This window comes from Mustela nivalis (genome assembly GCF_964662115.1).
Source record: "Mustela nivalis genome assembly, chromosome: 19".
NCBI classification, from domain to species: Eukaryota; Metazoa; Chordata; class Mammalia; order Carnivora; family Mustelidae; genus Mustela; species Mustela nivalis.
Window position 1 is genome coordinate 4,162,055 of NC_139038.1, and position 15,816 is coordinate 4,177,870.

General features: G+C 45.0%; 2 protein-coding genes across 2 annotated transcripts in view; one reads left to right on the forward strand and one right to left on the reverse strand.

Annotated features, from left to right (window-relative positions):
- The window catches only part of RBAK (RB associated KRAB zinc finger), an 813,856-nt gene that overhangs the window by 316,880 nt on the left and 481,160 nt on the right, over positions 1 to 15,816 (reverse strand). The gene's annotated exons all lie outside the window — the stretch shown is intronic.
- Positions 170 to 8,864, forward strand: LOC309854206 (speedy protein E4-like; the record flags this gene model as incomplete). Its single annotated transcript, XM_082713032.1, has 6 exons — positions 170 to 284; positions 780 to 977; positions 1,846 to 1,904; positions 2,388 to 2,473; positions 8,383 to 8,551; positions 8,736 to 8,864. 6 exons carry the CDS (start codon positions 170 to 172, stop codon positions 8,796 to 8,798), a joined length of 690 nt encoding a protein of 229 aa, XP_082569158.1. The 3' UTR covers positions 8,799 to 8,864.

Consider the following 15,816-nt stretch of genomic DNA (forward strand, 5'->3'; position numbering starts at 1 on the left):
ATTCCATGGTGCTTGGCAGCAGAGGTGGACAACTGTATCTTCACAGACCTTTTCGCCACTCCTGGCTTTGCCCCAGCTTGGAGAAGGGATCAAGGGCTTGTGTTCAGTCGGAATTTGCCCAGAAAGGGTCTCAGGTTTCTGGGAGGCCAGAAAGAGCTAGGGAGAAATCATGGCTGATGATCAACCTAATCAACCGCATTCCCAGTCTGAGGACCAGAGTCCCCAGCCTAGCACCTCAGGGTACCCCTTCAATGTGGTGGATGATGAAATCCCAGGACCATCAGGTGAGAAAGGAGGAAGAGGAAGGGACTTGAGAGGCTTGGCTAGTAAAGAGGAATGGGTACAAAAGTCAGGAAGGAGTGTCTGAGTAGGGTGTGTGTGACAGGAGAGATCCAGAAAGCCGGGGATTGGAGGAGGAAAGTATAGGAGTTGGGGACAAAACTGTAACCATGGAAGGAATACCCAAGAAGCAGGGAAAGAGGGTTAGGAGATGAGGTCCAAAGAGGAGGTAAAGGAAGAGAGGAAATTATGTCATTATTCCCAGGGGAGAAGTTATCTACAATGAAATTTTGAGGATGGGGGTGGTGAAACAGTGCCAAAGATGAATGGGGACAGATGTGTATCAACAAAGGAGAAAGATGGAAACATGGTTGGGGAGATGTCAATTGTCAGGAAGGCTGGAGAGAATGAAGGGGAAGTTGGGGTTTTTGGAGGGGGAGAAGGGGTGGCTGAATTCCAAAGACAAAAGCCTTATACTGTAGCCTGGTTTCTTCACTCAGCCCCCTGGGTAGACCCCCTCCCCATGCCTGAGTCCCCCACAAGGAAGAGAGGAAGGGATGAGTCAGATGAGGAGACAGGCTCTGGCACTGAGGACATCTGGGTCGTGGAGTCACTGTGTGGCCTCAAGATGAAGTTGAAGAGACAGCGGGTGTCTTCAGTGCTCCCTGAACACCACGAGGTCTTCAAAAAGTTGCTTGGTAAGAAGATCTCCTCCAACCCGCTTCCATTTTCTCTTTAAATTCAAGAAGCTTCCAATGGAATAGAATTTTCCAGTGAAAAAGAATTCTGTGAAGTTTGGTGAGCTCTCCATCCTTGGAGGACTCTATAATGATCCGTCACTGGGACACATAAAAATGACAGAGGATTAGGTGAGACTTGGAGAAAGGTCTGTACTTGGGATGAGAAAGCTTGGTCTCAGTTACACTCCTGAGATGTCTTAGTTCTTATTGGTCTTTAGCTTTTTTTTTTTTTTTTGATATTTTATTTATTTATTTGACAGAGAGAGAGAGAGAGATCACAATCAGGCAGAGGCAGACAGAAAAAGAGGGGAAAAGCAGGCTCCCCATTGAGGAGAGTGTCTGATGTGGGGCTCGATCCCAGAACCCTGGGATCATGATGTGAGCCGAAGGCAGAGGCTTTAACCCATGGAGCCACCCAGGTTCCCCTTATTGGCCTTTTAACTCTAAATGTCTTTGGCTGTGTGTGTGGAGTTGGGCAGGGGGTGTGGAAATGACATGCCATCTTTAGACCCTTATGTCACTGTGGGATGAGAAAATGACAGGGAATGACTGTGGTCTCCGCAGTGGCATGTCCATGCATGATGAGACAGCGTCCCTGTTGACCTCCCATCCAATCTTACAGGTGTGCTCCCTCAGCCTCCCCACGCCAGAAGCCACCAAATTTCCCTGGGCGGTGACTGGTCTTTGCTCCCTTTTGCCCATCAGCCTAACCGCTGGCCACATCCTGGAAGTTCCCCAGGAGAGGCATCATTCTCCTCTTTGCCCTGGAGGCTCCCACAGGAACCCCATTCTGCTTGTCAACCTGACCTATGCCCTCTTTTCACAGAGGATCCTGTCATTCAAAAATTTCTGGCCTGGGACAAAAATCTGAGCGTATCCGACAAGGTATCATTGTTCTCCACTCAGATATGTTCTTGCTCCAACATCTGTCCTGGGGCAGGGCGATGCCTCCAAAACCCTGTCTCCAACCTCATCCTGCCAACACTTCCCGCTGGGGACCTCGTTGTTTCCTGCAGGTCCTCTGGGACCTGAGTCCCAGGGGTGCTCCTCAGGCTGTTGCCACCTTAAGTCCCTTCTCTCTTAGCTCTTGGGTGGGGCTCCCTTGGCTCCAGCTTCTCAGAGACCCTCCAGAGGCTGGCTGTCCTGAAGACAAGCCCTCAGACCAGCACAGCTTGCTATCCTGGGAGCACCAACAGCCCTTCCCTTGACTTCTTTGGTTTGCAACCAACCTGTTGACACCAAATAAGCAAATTCACCCAGTCTGTCAAAGCGGGAGCACCTGCTCCAGCCTCCTGTCCCCATCCCCCACTGGTTTTCCTCGCCCAGGATGTGACCTCTCTCTGACACTGTCTCTCCTCTTGCCGCCAGTATCTCCTGTCTATGGTCATAGCTTACTTCAGCCGTGCTGGCCTCTTCTCCTGGCAGTACCAGCGAATCCATTTCTTCATAGCCCTGTGAGTATTTTTGTCTCATCCCCCAGTAGAATTCGCTACCTGGTTGGATGGAGGGGGAAAGTGGGACCCTAACCTTTCATCTACTTTTTTTTTTTAAACCATTTGTAACTGTTTATTACCCTACTTTTTAAAAACACTGTTGACCCCGTGTATAAAAACGATGGGATTATAGTATAGTGTTTTTTAGACTGTTCCTTGTAAACACAAACATCCCTGACGTCAGCCAGGAGAAGCAAACAGAAGACCCTTCTAAGAGGACAGAAGGAAGGAACGGACACGGCCCTGCCCTGAGCAAACAGACTAGCGAAGCAGCCGGTCCTGATCCTCCGTCTGTCCCCTTCCAACGGCGATACCAAGCATAATTGTTTTCCTCTACGAATTCCCAGCACAAATGCCTCGATTCACGCCCCCAAGACATACCACAGATCTGTTGTGAGTGTTTCCGCGGGTGTGTCTTACAACACTGTCCCCAAGCCTGTGGGCGCTAGGTGCATGTAGTCCTTCAAAGCTCTGGTCTCCTCATCCACTCTCCAGGGCCAGTGGTGTTCTGGGTCAAGGCAAGGCTTCTGAGATTGGATCCAACCCTTTCATCTTCGTCCGATTTGCTCATCCCCTTGGTGTTTCAACCTTCTAAGGACACTCCCCTCTCTTCCTATATTGCGTTTTCTGTCTAGGTAATTTTGCACCTATACCTGAGGAAAACAACTTGTCCTCAAGGTCAACTTCAACTCCCAAATCTTCAGATGCTCCCCCCTTCCCCGCCCCGCCAACCTCCCTGACTTCTGCACCGCAGAAGCACTTCTGTTAAAATCCGAGTGTCATGGAGATTCTGGACTATGGTTATTGCCTATCCACTCACCGCTCCACCCCCCTGTCCCCTTCCCCAATCCCATTAGACTCGATGCCTGCAGGACTTGTCAACATATTACCACACTCTCAAAGCACTGCAGAATTACTTCTGTTTTGCATAGGTTTAAGTTATGTTGGGACTAGGAGGTGATCAGTATTGCACTTGAACATGAGAAAAAGCATCATTTATTCATTCAACAAATACATATAGAGTACACCTTATGGACCAAGGACATGAGGCAATGGGAAGAGAGGTTCAAGAAGTGCGTGTTGAATTAATGCATCCAATGAACCCAGTCCTGTATTACTCATTTGGTAGGAAAGTCATGGTTACAGAATAGAACAGGGTCAGCTCCTGCCCATGAGAGATGTATATGGCCTTGCTCTATGGGAAGACAGGTTTATGCACAAACTCGCTAAAGGGAAGGGGTGGGTGTGGGTGTTCCCCCACAGGACATGCCCTCAGGCTTCCCATTGAGTTCCCTCTCCATCCTCAAGCTAGGAGAAGTCTCTGCCGAGCCATGCCTTCCTTTTTTAAAATTTTTTTATTTTTAATTTTTTATAAAAATATATTTTTATCCCCAGGGGTACAGGTCTGTGAATCACCAGGTTTACACACGTCACAGCTCTCACCAAAGCACATGCCCTCCCCAATATCCATAATCCCACCTCCTTCTCCCAACCCCCTCCCCCCAGCAACCCTCTGTTTGTTTTGTGAGATTAACAGTCACTTATGATTTGTCTCCCTCCCAATTCCATCTTGTTTCATTGATTCTTCTTCTACCCACTTAAGCCCCCATGTTGCATCACCACTTCCTCATATCAGGGAGATCATATGATAGTTGTCTTTCTCTGCTTGACTTATTTCGCTAAGCATGATACGCTCTAGTTCCATCCATGTTGTCGCAAATGGCAAGATTTCATTTCTTTTGATGGCTGCATAGTATTCCATTGTGTATATATACCACATCCTCTTGATCCATTCATCTGTTGATGGACATCTAGGTTCTTTCCATAGTTTGACTATTGTGGACATTGCTGCTATAAACATTCGGGTGTACATGCCCCTTTGGATCACTACGTTTGTATCTTTAGGGTAAATACCCAGTAGTGCAATTGCTGGGTCATAGGGCAGTTCTATTTTCAACATTTTGAGGAACCTCCATGCTGTTTTCCAGAGTGGCTGCACCAGCTTGCATTCCCACCAACAGTGTAGGAGGGTTCCCCTTTCTCCGCATCCTCGCCAGCATCTGTCATTTCCTGACTTATTGATTTTAGCTATTCTGACTGGCGTGAGGTGGTATCTCATTGTGGTTTTGATTTGTATTTCCCTGATGCCGAGTGATATGGAGCACTTTTTCATGTGTCTGTTGGCCCTCTGGATGTCTTCTTTGCAGAAATGTCTGTTCATGTCCTCTGCCCATTTCTTGATTGGATTATTTGTTCTTTGGGTGTTGAGTTTGCTAAGTTCTTTATAGATTCTGGACACTAGTCCTTTATCTGATATGTCGTTTGCAAATATCTTCTCCCATTCTGTCAGTTGTCTTTTGATTTTGTTAACTGTTTCCTTTGCTGTGCAAAAGCTTTTGATCCTGATGAAATCCCAGTAGTTCATTTTTGCCCTTGCTTCCCTTGCCTTTGGCGTTGTTCCTAGGAAGATGTTGCTGCTGCTGAGGTTGAAGAGGTTGCTGCCTGTGTTCTCCTCAAGGATTTTGATGGATTCCTTTCGCACATTGAGGTCCTTCATCCATTTCGAGTCTATTTTCGTGTGTGGTGTAAGGAAATGGTCCAATTTCATTTTTCTGCATGTGGCTGTCCAATTTTCCCAGCACCATTTATTGAAGAGGCTGTCTTTTTTCCATTGGACAGTCTTTCCTGCTTTGTCGAAGATTAGTTGACTGTAGAGTTGAGGGTCTATTTCTGGGCGCTCTATTCTGTTCCATTGATCTATGTGTCTGTTTTTGTGCCAGTACCATGCTGTCTTGATGACAGCTTTGTAATAGAGCTTGAATCCGGAATTGTGATGCCACCAACTTTGGCTTTCTTTTTCAATATCCCTTTGGCTATTCAAGGTCTTTTCTCGTTCCATATAAATTTTAGAATTATTTGTTCCATTTCTTTGAAAAAGATGGATGGTACTCTGATAGGAATTGCATTAAATGTGTAGATTGCTTTAGGTAGCATGGACATTTTCACAATATTTATTCTTCCTATCTAGGAGCATGGAACATTTTTCCATTTCTCTCTGTCTTCCTCAATTTCTTTCATGAGTACTTAATAGTTTTTTGAGTATAGATTCTGTGCCTCTTTGGTTAGGTTTATTCCTAGGTATCTTATGGTTTTGGGTGCAATTGTAATTGGGATTGACTCCTTAATTTCTCTTTCTTCTGTCTTGCTGTTGGTGTAGAGAAATGCAACTGATTTCTGTGCATTGATTTTATATCCTGACACTTTACTGAATTCCTGTATAAGTTCTAGCAGTTTTGGAGTGGAGTCTTTTGGGTTTTCCACATATAGTATCATATCATCTGCGAAGAGTGATATTTTGACTTCTTCTTTGCCGATTTGGATGCCTTTAATTTCCTTTTGTTGTCTGATTGCTGAGGCTAGGACCTCTAGTACTATGTTGAATAGCAGTGGTGATAATGGACATCCCTGCCGTGTTCCGGACCTTAGCGAAAAAGCTTTCAGTTTTTCTCCATTGAGAATGATATTGGCAGTGGGTTTTTCATAGATGGCTTTGATGATATTGACGTATGTGCCCTCTATCCCTACACTTTGAAGAGTTTTGATCAGGAAGGGATGCTGTACTTTGTCAAATGCTTTTTCAGCATCTATTGAGAGTATCATATGGTTCTTGTTCTTTCCTTTATTGATGTGTTGTATCACATTGACTGATTTGCAGATGTTGAACCAACCTTGCAGCCCTGGAGTAAATCCCACTTGGTCGTGGTGAATAATCCTTTTAATGTACTGTTGAATCCTATTGGCTAGTATTTTGTTGAGTATTTTCGCATCTGTGTTCATCAAGGATATTGGTCTATAGCTCTCTTTTTTGATGGGATCCTTGTCTGGTTTTGGGATCAAGGTGATGCTGGCCTCATAAAATGAGTTTGGAAGTTTTCCTTCCATTTCTATTTTTTGGAACAGTTTCAGGAGAATAGGAATTAGTTCTTCTTTAAATGTTTGGTAGAATTTGCCCGGGAAGCCGTCTGGCCCTGGGCTTTTGTTTGTTTGGAGATTTTTAATGACTGTTTCAATCTCCTTACTGGTAATGGGTCTGTTCAGGCTTTCTATTTCTTCCTGGTTCAGTTGTGGTACTTTATATGTTTCTAGGAATGCATCCATTTCTTCCAGATTGTCAAATTTGTTGGCATAGAGTTGCTCATAGTATGTTCTTATAATAGTTTGTATTTCTTTGGTGTTAGTTGTGATCTCTCCTCTTTCATTCATGATTTTATTTATTTCGGTCCTTTCTCTTTTCTTTTGGATAAGTCGGGCCAGGGGTTTATCAATTTTATTAATTCTTTCAAAGAACCAGCTCCTAGTTTCGTTGATTTGTTCTATTGTTTTTTGGTTTCTATTTCATTGATTTCTGCTCTGATCTTTATGATTTCTCTTCTCCTGCTGGGCGTAGGGTTTCTTTCTTGTTCTCTCTCCAGCTCCTTTAGGTGTAGGGTTAGGTTGTGTACCTGAGACCTTTCTTGTTTCTTGAGAAAGGCTTGTACAGCTATATATTTTCCTCTCAGGACTGCCTTTGTTGTGTCCCACAGATTGGAACCATTGTATTTTCATTATCATTTGTTTCCATGATTTTTCTCAATTCTTCTTTAATTTAGAAGAAGGATGCTGTTTAGTCTCCATGTATTTGGGTTCTTTCCAAACTTCCTTTTGTGGTTGAGTTCTAGCTTCAGAGCATTGTGGTCTGAAAATATGCAGGGAATGATCCCAATATTTTGATACCGGTTGAGTCCTGATTTAGGACCGAGGATGTGATCTATTCTGGAGAATGTTCCATGTGCACTGGAGAACAATGTGTATTCTGTTGCTTTGGGATGAAAAGTTCTGAATATATCTGTGATGTCCACCTGGTCCAGGGTGTCGTTTAAGTCCTTTATTTCCTTGCTGATCTTTTTCTTGAATGATCTGTCCATTTCAGTGAGGGGAGTGTTAAAGTCCCCTACTATTATTGTATTATTGTTTATGTGTTTCTTTGATTTGGATATTAATTGGTTTATATAGTTGGCTGCTCCCACGTTGGGGGCATAGATATTTAAAATTGTTAGATCTTCTTGTTGGGCAGACCATTTGAGTTGATATAGTGTCCTACCTCATCTCTTATTATAGTCTTTGTCTTAAAATCTAGTTGATCTGATATAAGGATTGCCACTCCTGCTTTCTTCTGATGTCCATTAGCATGATAAATTCTATTCCACCCTCTCACTTTAAATCTGGAGGTGTCTTCAGGCTTAAAATGAGTTTTTTGGAGGCAACATATAGATGGGTTTTGTTTTTTATCGTTTCTGATACCCTGTGTCTTTTGACAGGGGCATTTAGCCCATTAACATTCAGGGTAACTATTGTGAGATATGAATTTAGTGCCATTGTATTGCCTGTAAGGTGACTGTTACTGTATATGGTCTCTGTTCCTTTCTGATCTACCCCTTGTAGGGTCTCTCTTTGCTTAGAGGACCCGTTTTGATATTTCCTGTAGAGGTGGTTTGGTGTTTGCAAATTCTTTCAGTTTTTGTTTGTCCTGGAAGCTTTTAATCTCTCCTTCTATTTTCAATGATAGCCTAGATGGATATAGTATTCTTGGCTGCATGTTTTTCTCATTTAGAACTCTGAAAATATGATGCCAGCTCTTTCTGGCCTGCCAGGTCTCTGTGGATAAGTCAGCTGCCAATCTAATATTCCAGACATGCCCTCTTGATGACTGAGTGGCACTCTGTGACACTGGGTAATAAGCAACCTGTGTGTTGCTGGGAAGCTGAGCTCAGATGGCGGAGGGGCATCTTTCCCGTCCTGCTCCTGACCAGCCACCTGATGTCTCTCTCCAGCTACCTGGCCAGTGATATGGAAGAGGATAACCAGGCCCCCAAACAGGCCATCTTTTCATTCCTCTATGGGAAGAACCGGTCCGAGCGACCCTTGTTCCACAAACTGAGATTCCAATTTATACGATCCATGAACTGGAGGACCAGGGTGTCCCGAGAAGAGTGTGAAGAGGTAGGTTGGCTGGAGGGATTTGGGGTGTGGGGCCCAGTGGGAGAGAGAGGAGGTGCAGCGAGGGACATGGGGATTTGGGACCAGAAAGAATTAAGGGTCTGGACAACAGGAGGGAGCAGGTCGGGGGTCGCGGGGGCAGGGCCCATCTGGAAGTTGTGTTCTCATGGGGCCGCTTGTCTTCTAGATCCAGGCTTTTGATCCAGACCTGTGGGTGTGGGGGCGAGACCGCCTCACTCTGATGCCCTAGGTCTCCTAGGGCCATGGAGGCCTGAGGTCATCGGCCTAAGGGAAGGTAGGTCTCTGTCCTCATGGGTCCAGGCACAATGATTTCTTGTGTAATGAGGAGATCTGAGGAATCCAGTAGCTGAGCCCACGCTCATCTCCCTAGCCCCACACGTCAGCCTTCCATGAGTTATGAGGTGGAAGCCGTACACGAACTCAGGTCCCAGCCACGAGCTGACAACCCCACAGAGCCATGACTCAGGGAGACATGCGGGAGGCCAGACCTCAGGAAAACCAGTTTCTCACAGAAGCATGGACTTGGCTGAAATAATTCCATTGAAACCAATTTGGCCCAGATGATAGCTTGAGAAAATGTTGACTTTCTGTGAAAAGGGAGCAAGTTTCCAATTTTTCCCCTACATTGTGTTTTTACTTTCTCTTTCATGCCTCAGAGATATGAATTCTGGGGACTTATTTACAACAAAGTAAATGTCTAACAATAGGACATTGGATGGAACAGTCTATCTATCCAATAATAAAAGATAAATTAGGACTAGCTGTGCGTTCATCCAGATTTGCTTGCTACACATTTTTGATGCCAGATGACATCTGTCAGTCCTATGTGACCCCTGCCCACTTTTGGACGTGTCTCTCATCTTGTTCCATTACATCTTTCCCCTCAGGTTCACAGTCAAGGAGTTTGTCAGAATGAGTGAACCTTCAGAAATACTAGTTTCAGGGTGCCTGGGTGGCTCAGTGGGTTAAGCCTCTGTCTTTGGCTCAGGTCATGATCCCAGGGTCCTGGGATTGAGCACCACATCGGGCTCTCTGCTCAGCTGGGAGCCTCCTTCCCCCTCTCTCTCTGCCTGCCTCTCTGCCTACTTGTGATCTCTGTCTGTCAAATAAATAAATAAAATCTTAAAAAAAAAAAGAAATACTAGTTTTTAGCATAGCTTATTGTGATCAGCATGTATAGTTATAGATTTGGGCAGAGGATTAAGTAAAGGTTTGGTTTAAATAATGTGAACTAGTTCTCAGTCCATTCGGGCTCCCACAACGAAGTACTACATGGCGTTGAGCAACAGACATTTATTTCTCATGGTTTGGAGGCTGGAAGTCTGAGAGCAGGGTGCCGGACCCTTTACAAGGTTGCAGACTAAGTGGGTTCTGAGTTATGTCACTGGGGTCTCTTTTATCAGAGCACTACTGCCATTGTTGAGGGCCCCCCCATGACCCAATCATCCCAAAGACCTCATCTTATAGCACCATCACCTTGTGGGTTAGGATCTCAAGGTACAAATTTGATGGAGGTGAAGAGACAAACATTCAGACCATGTAGCACTGACCAAATTTAGGACTAGGTCTTATGATTAAACATTAGGATCTAGGGTTAGAATGGAGGATTAGGTGGTCTCATGGTTCATGATGTTGATGTTTGCAGTATGGTTCTTTGTTCAGACTTTATGTAGCACAAAAGGACCAAGGTGAGTTTCAGGTCTAAAGCAACATTCTCTCAAGTTTGTTTGTTTGTTTTGTTGTTGTTGTGGTTTTGTTTTTGTTTTATTTTTAAAGATTTTATTTTTCAGAGACAGAGAGAGAACACAGGCAGGGAAGTAGCAGGCAGAGGGAGAAGCAGGCTTCTCATTTGAGCAAGGATCCTGATGTGGAACTCATTCCCGGGTACCTGAGCCGAAGGCAGACGCTCAACCGCCTGAGCCACCCAGGCGACCCTCAAGTTTGCTTTACTCCCTGAGCAGAATCACCTAGAGTCCTGGCTATCAAGCAGATAACCGCATGTGACATTAGGCTCATGAAAAAATTGGGGCGGGGTCAGGATCACCAAAGTCCAAGAGTCATAACTGAAAATGAATTGGGGTTTAGAATGAAGGATTAGAGATAAAGTTCGATTTATGAATTAGTCTAAATTCTGGTTAGTACTGACCAAGATGTCTGGAGTGTTGACTCCTTGTGATCTGACTTCCTCTCTTTCTCTCAATTTCAGATCCTTGAGCCCTGGGAGACGCAGATTTACAGCAGGAAATCAATCTAGACACTAACAACAGGCATGAGGAAGGAAGAGAGGAATCTCTTGTGCAGATAATCTAGAAGAATCCAAAACCTTATAAAATTAGCTTAAGGGAATTTTCATATTGTACTCCGAGGAGCTGGGAGTACTTCTAGGAGTCCAGAGAAGGACAATAAGAAACCAGGCTTTTTTTCAAGATCCACCCTCTCTTGGGGTGCTACCAAATATTTCAGATTATTTAATTCAAATCTCCCTTGAGGTAGGAGTTGGAGATCCTCTTTTTTATGCATTGGGACACAAACAAGGAGGAGATTACTTCAAAAATATGAAAGGAGAGACAAAGGATTATAATCGCCTAATATTATGCCATGAAGTTCTTTGGTATATTTTGAAAATGTTGTCCTTAGACCTATTTTATTTATTTTTATATTTTATATGTATGTATTTATTTTTAAAAGTTCTGAAATAGTCATAGTTTTCAAAACATGTTCCTACAAAGTTTTGTGATGAGATTACACCTGTAGATAAAATATTGTTGACATATTTGGGATAGGTTTTTGTGTTTTTACTATAGCTATATATCAATTACACTCATAGCTAGGTAGGTGATTCCCTCAAGTTGTTATTACTGTAAATGTTTATTTGACATGTAGTCTTCATTATTAAATCGTGGGAATCAGTTTTAATTCTTTTACATGCCTGGATGACACGTTTGTAAGTTGTTTTATGTTATTTTAGGTTATTAAAGAGGACACTGCAATGTGTCTCTTGAGGAAACTACAAAGATTTGTGATGAGAATACACCTGTAAATAAAATATTGTTGACATATTCGGGATAGGTTTTTATGCTTTTACTATAGCTATATATCAATTACACTTATAACTAAGTAGGTGATTCCCTCAAGTTGTTATTAGTGTAAATGTTTATTTGACATGTAGTCTTCATTATTAAATTGTGGGAATCAGTTGTAATTCTTTTACTTGCCTGGATGACACGTTTGTATGTTGTTTTATGTTATTTTAGGTTACTAAGACACTGCAATGTGTCTCTGGAGGAAACATAATAAAGATAAAAGTCTTCATCTTCGTGGTGTTTGTGGTCATCTCAATTGGTCTTACTGTTCACTATCCAATGATACTCTTTCTTAATGGGGTTGTGATTATTCAGCCACACTTCTTACCTTTGAAAAAGAAGTATAAGCTGTTTTTTAGTGAGGATGTGGGTGTTTTTTTTTTAAAGAGGAGCTAAAGCTGTCAAATAACAGAGGCATGGAGAAGAAAGAGTTAATGGCAGGAATCCTGAATATTGGAGGAAACCATCTTGGGAGATGGAAGCATCAGAGAATACTGGGGCTGTCTCAAATACCAAGCTTCAGTGTCCGCGGGAAGCATCCCATGGATGTCTTGGCACATAGATGCATATCACCGGTCATGAAGCTCACCTGAGCTTGGTGACCAGAGTTTTTATAGGGGTTTCATTATGCAAGTGTGATTAACTCCATCATTGGCCATACCTCGAACACAGTCTCCAACTCTCTTCCTTCCCCTAGAGATTGGGCTGATATCAAGTGGTTCAAAGCCCCACCCCTGTTGGGGTTCCTGGTATGGCTGGCCCTATCCTGACTCATCTCATTAGCACAAACTCAAGTTTGGTCCAAGGGGCCCAGTGTGAGTAACAAACACTCCTATCACTCAGGATTCCAAAGATGTAGAGGTTCTCTCCCAGGGAGCATGGAGGGAGAGGTATCTGAAAAATTATTTATACAACACACTGGCTACGGTAGGAGATTGGCAAAACTCAGGTAATCAGGGAAGGTAACAGTTTGGGGACAGATCTATCACAGGAGATGTTGGAAAGTTGAACAAATAAGGATTGAAATAATGGAGCCTCATGGGGATTTGGAATAGCTTGGGAGATGTGAGATATTTAGGAGATGAACACAGCACTCTATAGAGGAACAAGAAGCAATGGAGTAAAGAGAAACCAAAAGGAAAATTGTGTGTGTGTGTGTGTGTGTTGGGGTTGGGGTTGGGGTGCAGTTCTGATAAATGAGATGAACTCCTAAGCCTGAGCAATTTCAGAAAGTGAAACCACCAAGGTCAGAAGAGCCACACGGACATCAGCATCTGATTACAGCAGCTCAAGGAGAGGGATGGCATTCAGAATTGGGACACAGTTGATGGACTGGGAACAGCAGAGGCTAGATTCTGCAGACACGGAAACAAAGAGGAGACACAGTATGGCAGCTTGGAAACAGATATAACATATGAGACACCTAGGACTTAAAATGTATATTTAAGAAGCTTTAGGTCTCTGCAAGGTGGCAGGTAAAGGCAGATTAGGAAACAACTCAAATGAGGAAAGACCTGAATGAAAAGGCACAAGAAACAGGACGGTGGATGCACATAATAAAGCAGTAACAAACAGGCGAGAAATCAAACAGTCCGGTGACTGATGCCAGGTGAGAACTGGGAGTGCTTGGGAACACTGGAGCAGAACATGGTGGTTTCAGCCTGGACACCTAGAGAAACTGAGATCACGACGGATCCAGTTGAGAAGGGGGAGCCGAGGCTGCTGAGAAGGGGGTGAAGCTTAAGAGACTTGGAGGATAAAGAGAGGGACCAGCTGAGAAAGTGGGAGAGGCTAGAGGCCACCGAAGGCTGAGAAGGAATACGGATCCAGGGAGGTGGTTCGGAAGTGTGAGCTGATGGCAGAAGCACGTGTGGCTCCCAGAGCACAGAAGAGTCAGAGCAGCCAAGCTTCTGGAACCGGAAAGCATCCAGGGCTATAGGTGGCTGCTGAGGGGAGGTCAAAAGGCAGCAACAGCAAAGTTCAGCCACACAGCAGAGGAGCAGCGGGCTTGTCCTGAGAAGCAGGAGTGATGGAAGAAGTCCAGTGCCTGGAGATGGAATAGTAGGAGAGTGGTGGGGATCAGGGGTGTGATGTGGCTCGGTCAGTGAAGCAGCTGCCTCGGCTCAGGTCATGATCTCAGGGTCCTGGGATCGAGCCCCGCATGGGGCTCTCTGCTCAGCAGGGAGCCTGCTTACCCCCCACCCTCCACCTGCCTCTCGGCCTACTTGGGATCTCTCTCTCTCTCTGTGTCAAAGAAATAAGACTGAGTGACAGACAAGGAGGAGCTGCTTTGTGAAGGGGAAACACGGAGAAAACTAGAAAGAAATAGGAGCAGGGACTCAGGAAGAGTCCCGCGGGCAACTCCGGGGCGCCTGTCTCAGTAGCTACTCCCATTCTCTCAGCTTCTCCCTCAGCAGGCAGCCACGTTCCCTCTACCGCTACTCTCATCCTACATAAGGCGGGACTGTCTTTTTCTTTTCAGTTTTTCCCTTTATTTCTCCTTTCCTTCCTTTCCCTTTTGCTTCCCTCTCCCTTCCTTTTCCCTTCCCTACCTTTCCCTCCCCTACCCTTGCCTTTTTTCTTTTTAAGTGTGGCTTTTTCGAGACGTCCCCTAACTTGTGGGCGCGTGAACTCACGGGAAACTGAGGTGGGATATTTGACGGGCTCCCGAGTGGGCTCCAACAGGTGCACCGCCGCCGCCGTCCTGCGCATGTGCAGCTCGGCCCGTGTGCGTGTTCGCGCTCACGTATTGCTTCCGCGCAGCTGTCCCTTCCTGTCCGAGTTCAGGTCACCGCTCGCTGTGGTTCCCAGGCTTCCGCCTCCGGCGGGAAAGCGAACTACTAACAAGACAGCAAGGAGAAAAATGAACCTCGCCTTTTCAATCAGCTCGGCAGATACAATCCATTACATAGAAGTTCTCCAGCAAAACAATACACCTGTTTCAGGGTCACAGGACTTGCCAGCGGCATTTGGTATAAGTTTTTCATTGTTCATCCTAAATGTACCTTGTCATCTTGGTGCCCATCCGTGCCAGTTGTCTCTGTCCAAAGGAAAAAGAAAACTACTTACCCATTTCTGACAAACAGGTCCTTAAAGCTCAGAGCTAGGTGTCTAGGGCCCACCCTTAACTGTCCTGGTGACAGAGAGACACTACCTTCCTTGAGGTTTACATTTCAAAGAGATGGCTCCCAGGCCCTTAGGAACAACCATCCCCTGTTACCATGCTAGCAAGAAAATGGTTTAGCTTCTAGGAGATTTAGATACATACAAAATCCACAGAGGAAGTTTTCTCCAGGTAACACTCTTTCCAAAGGTAATAGTACTGATTTATGCTAATGATGGGTACATAACCCATTCCTGATTTCTCTCACTGAGGATTTGCATCAAACTAATCCTGCACAAAAGGATTGCTTCTCCGGAAGCTGCTCTGTCCGCCCTGGCTGTGGCTGTGTAGCCCGGAAGTCCTACCCAGCTCTTGCTGCTAGCAAGTGTGGTCTGTGCCCGAATTCCCACCAACAGACTTCTCACCAACAGAAGGCTGGAATTCATGAGAGGTGACCACACTTCCCCTAGGTCCGAGACTGGAAAACCTCCAGGCACATTTCTTCTGTGTTCTTTTCCATTTTCGGCAGGTAAAGGAAGGAAGCTATTCTGAGCGCCTTGGGGAAGACAGGAAGAGCCCCCCGCCTGCCCCGTCTATTGGGTCCTGGCCTCCAGCCCTTGCCTCCCCCTTAGGCACTGACCTGCTCACCTGAAGACTGGGACACCCTCCTGCCTCTCTGTCCAGTCTGGTTCTCTGCCTGTGAACTCTGGCTGTCATGCCCCCCTCCCCCTCACCACACAACTCTGTCCCTGCAACTCAGAGACATCCTGGGCACCACCAGGACCCCTGCCACATACCTCAGCCTAGATAACTCTCTGGGCGGTGAACTGGAAGCTCTTGGGGGCTCCCTTCTCTCTCCAAATGACTAAAACCTGTCATTTCATATATTCATATATTTCCCCCTCCTAGAAACTTCTTTAAGCAGGGAAGGCAAATCTGAACCCTGTGATTCTGTCTGGGCCAGAAGTACCAGATCTGCACCATTTTTTTATTTTTTAAAGATTTTATTTGTTTATTTGACAGACAGAGATCACAAATAGGCAGAGAGGCAGGTAGAGAGG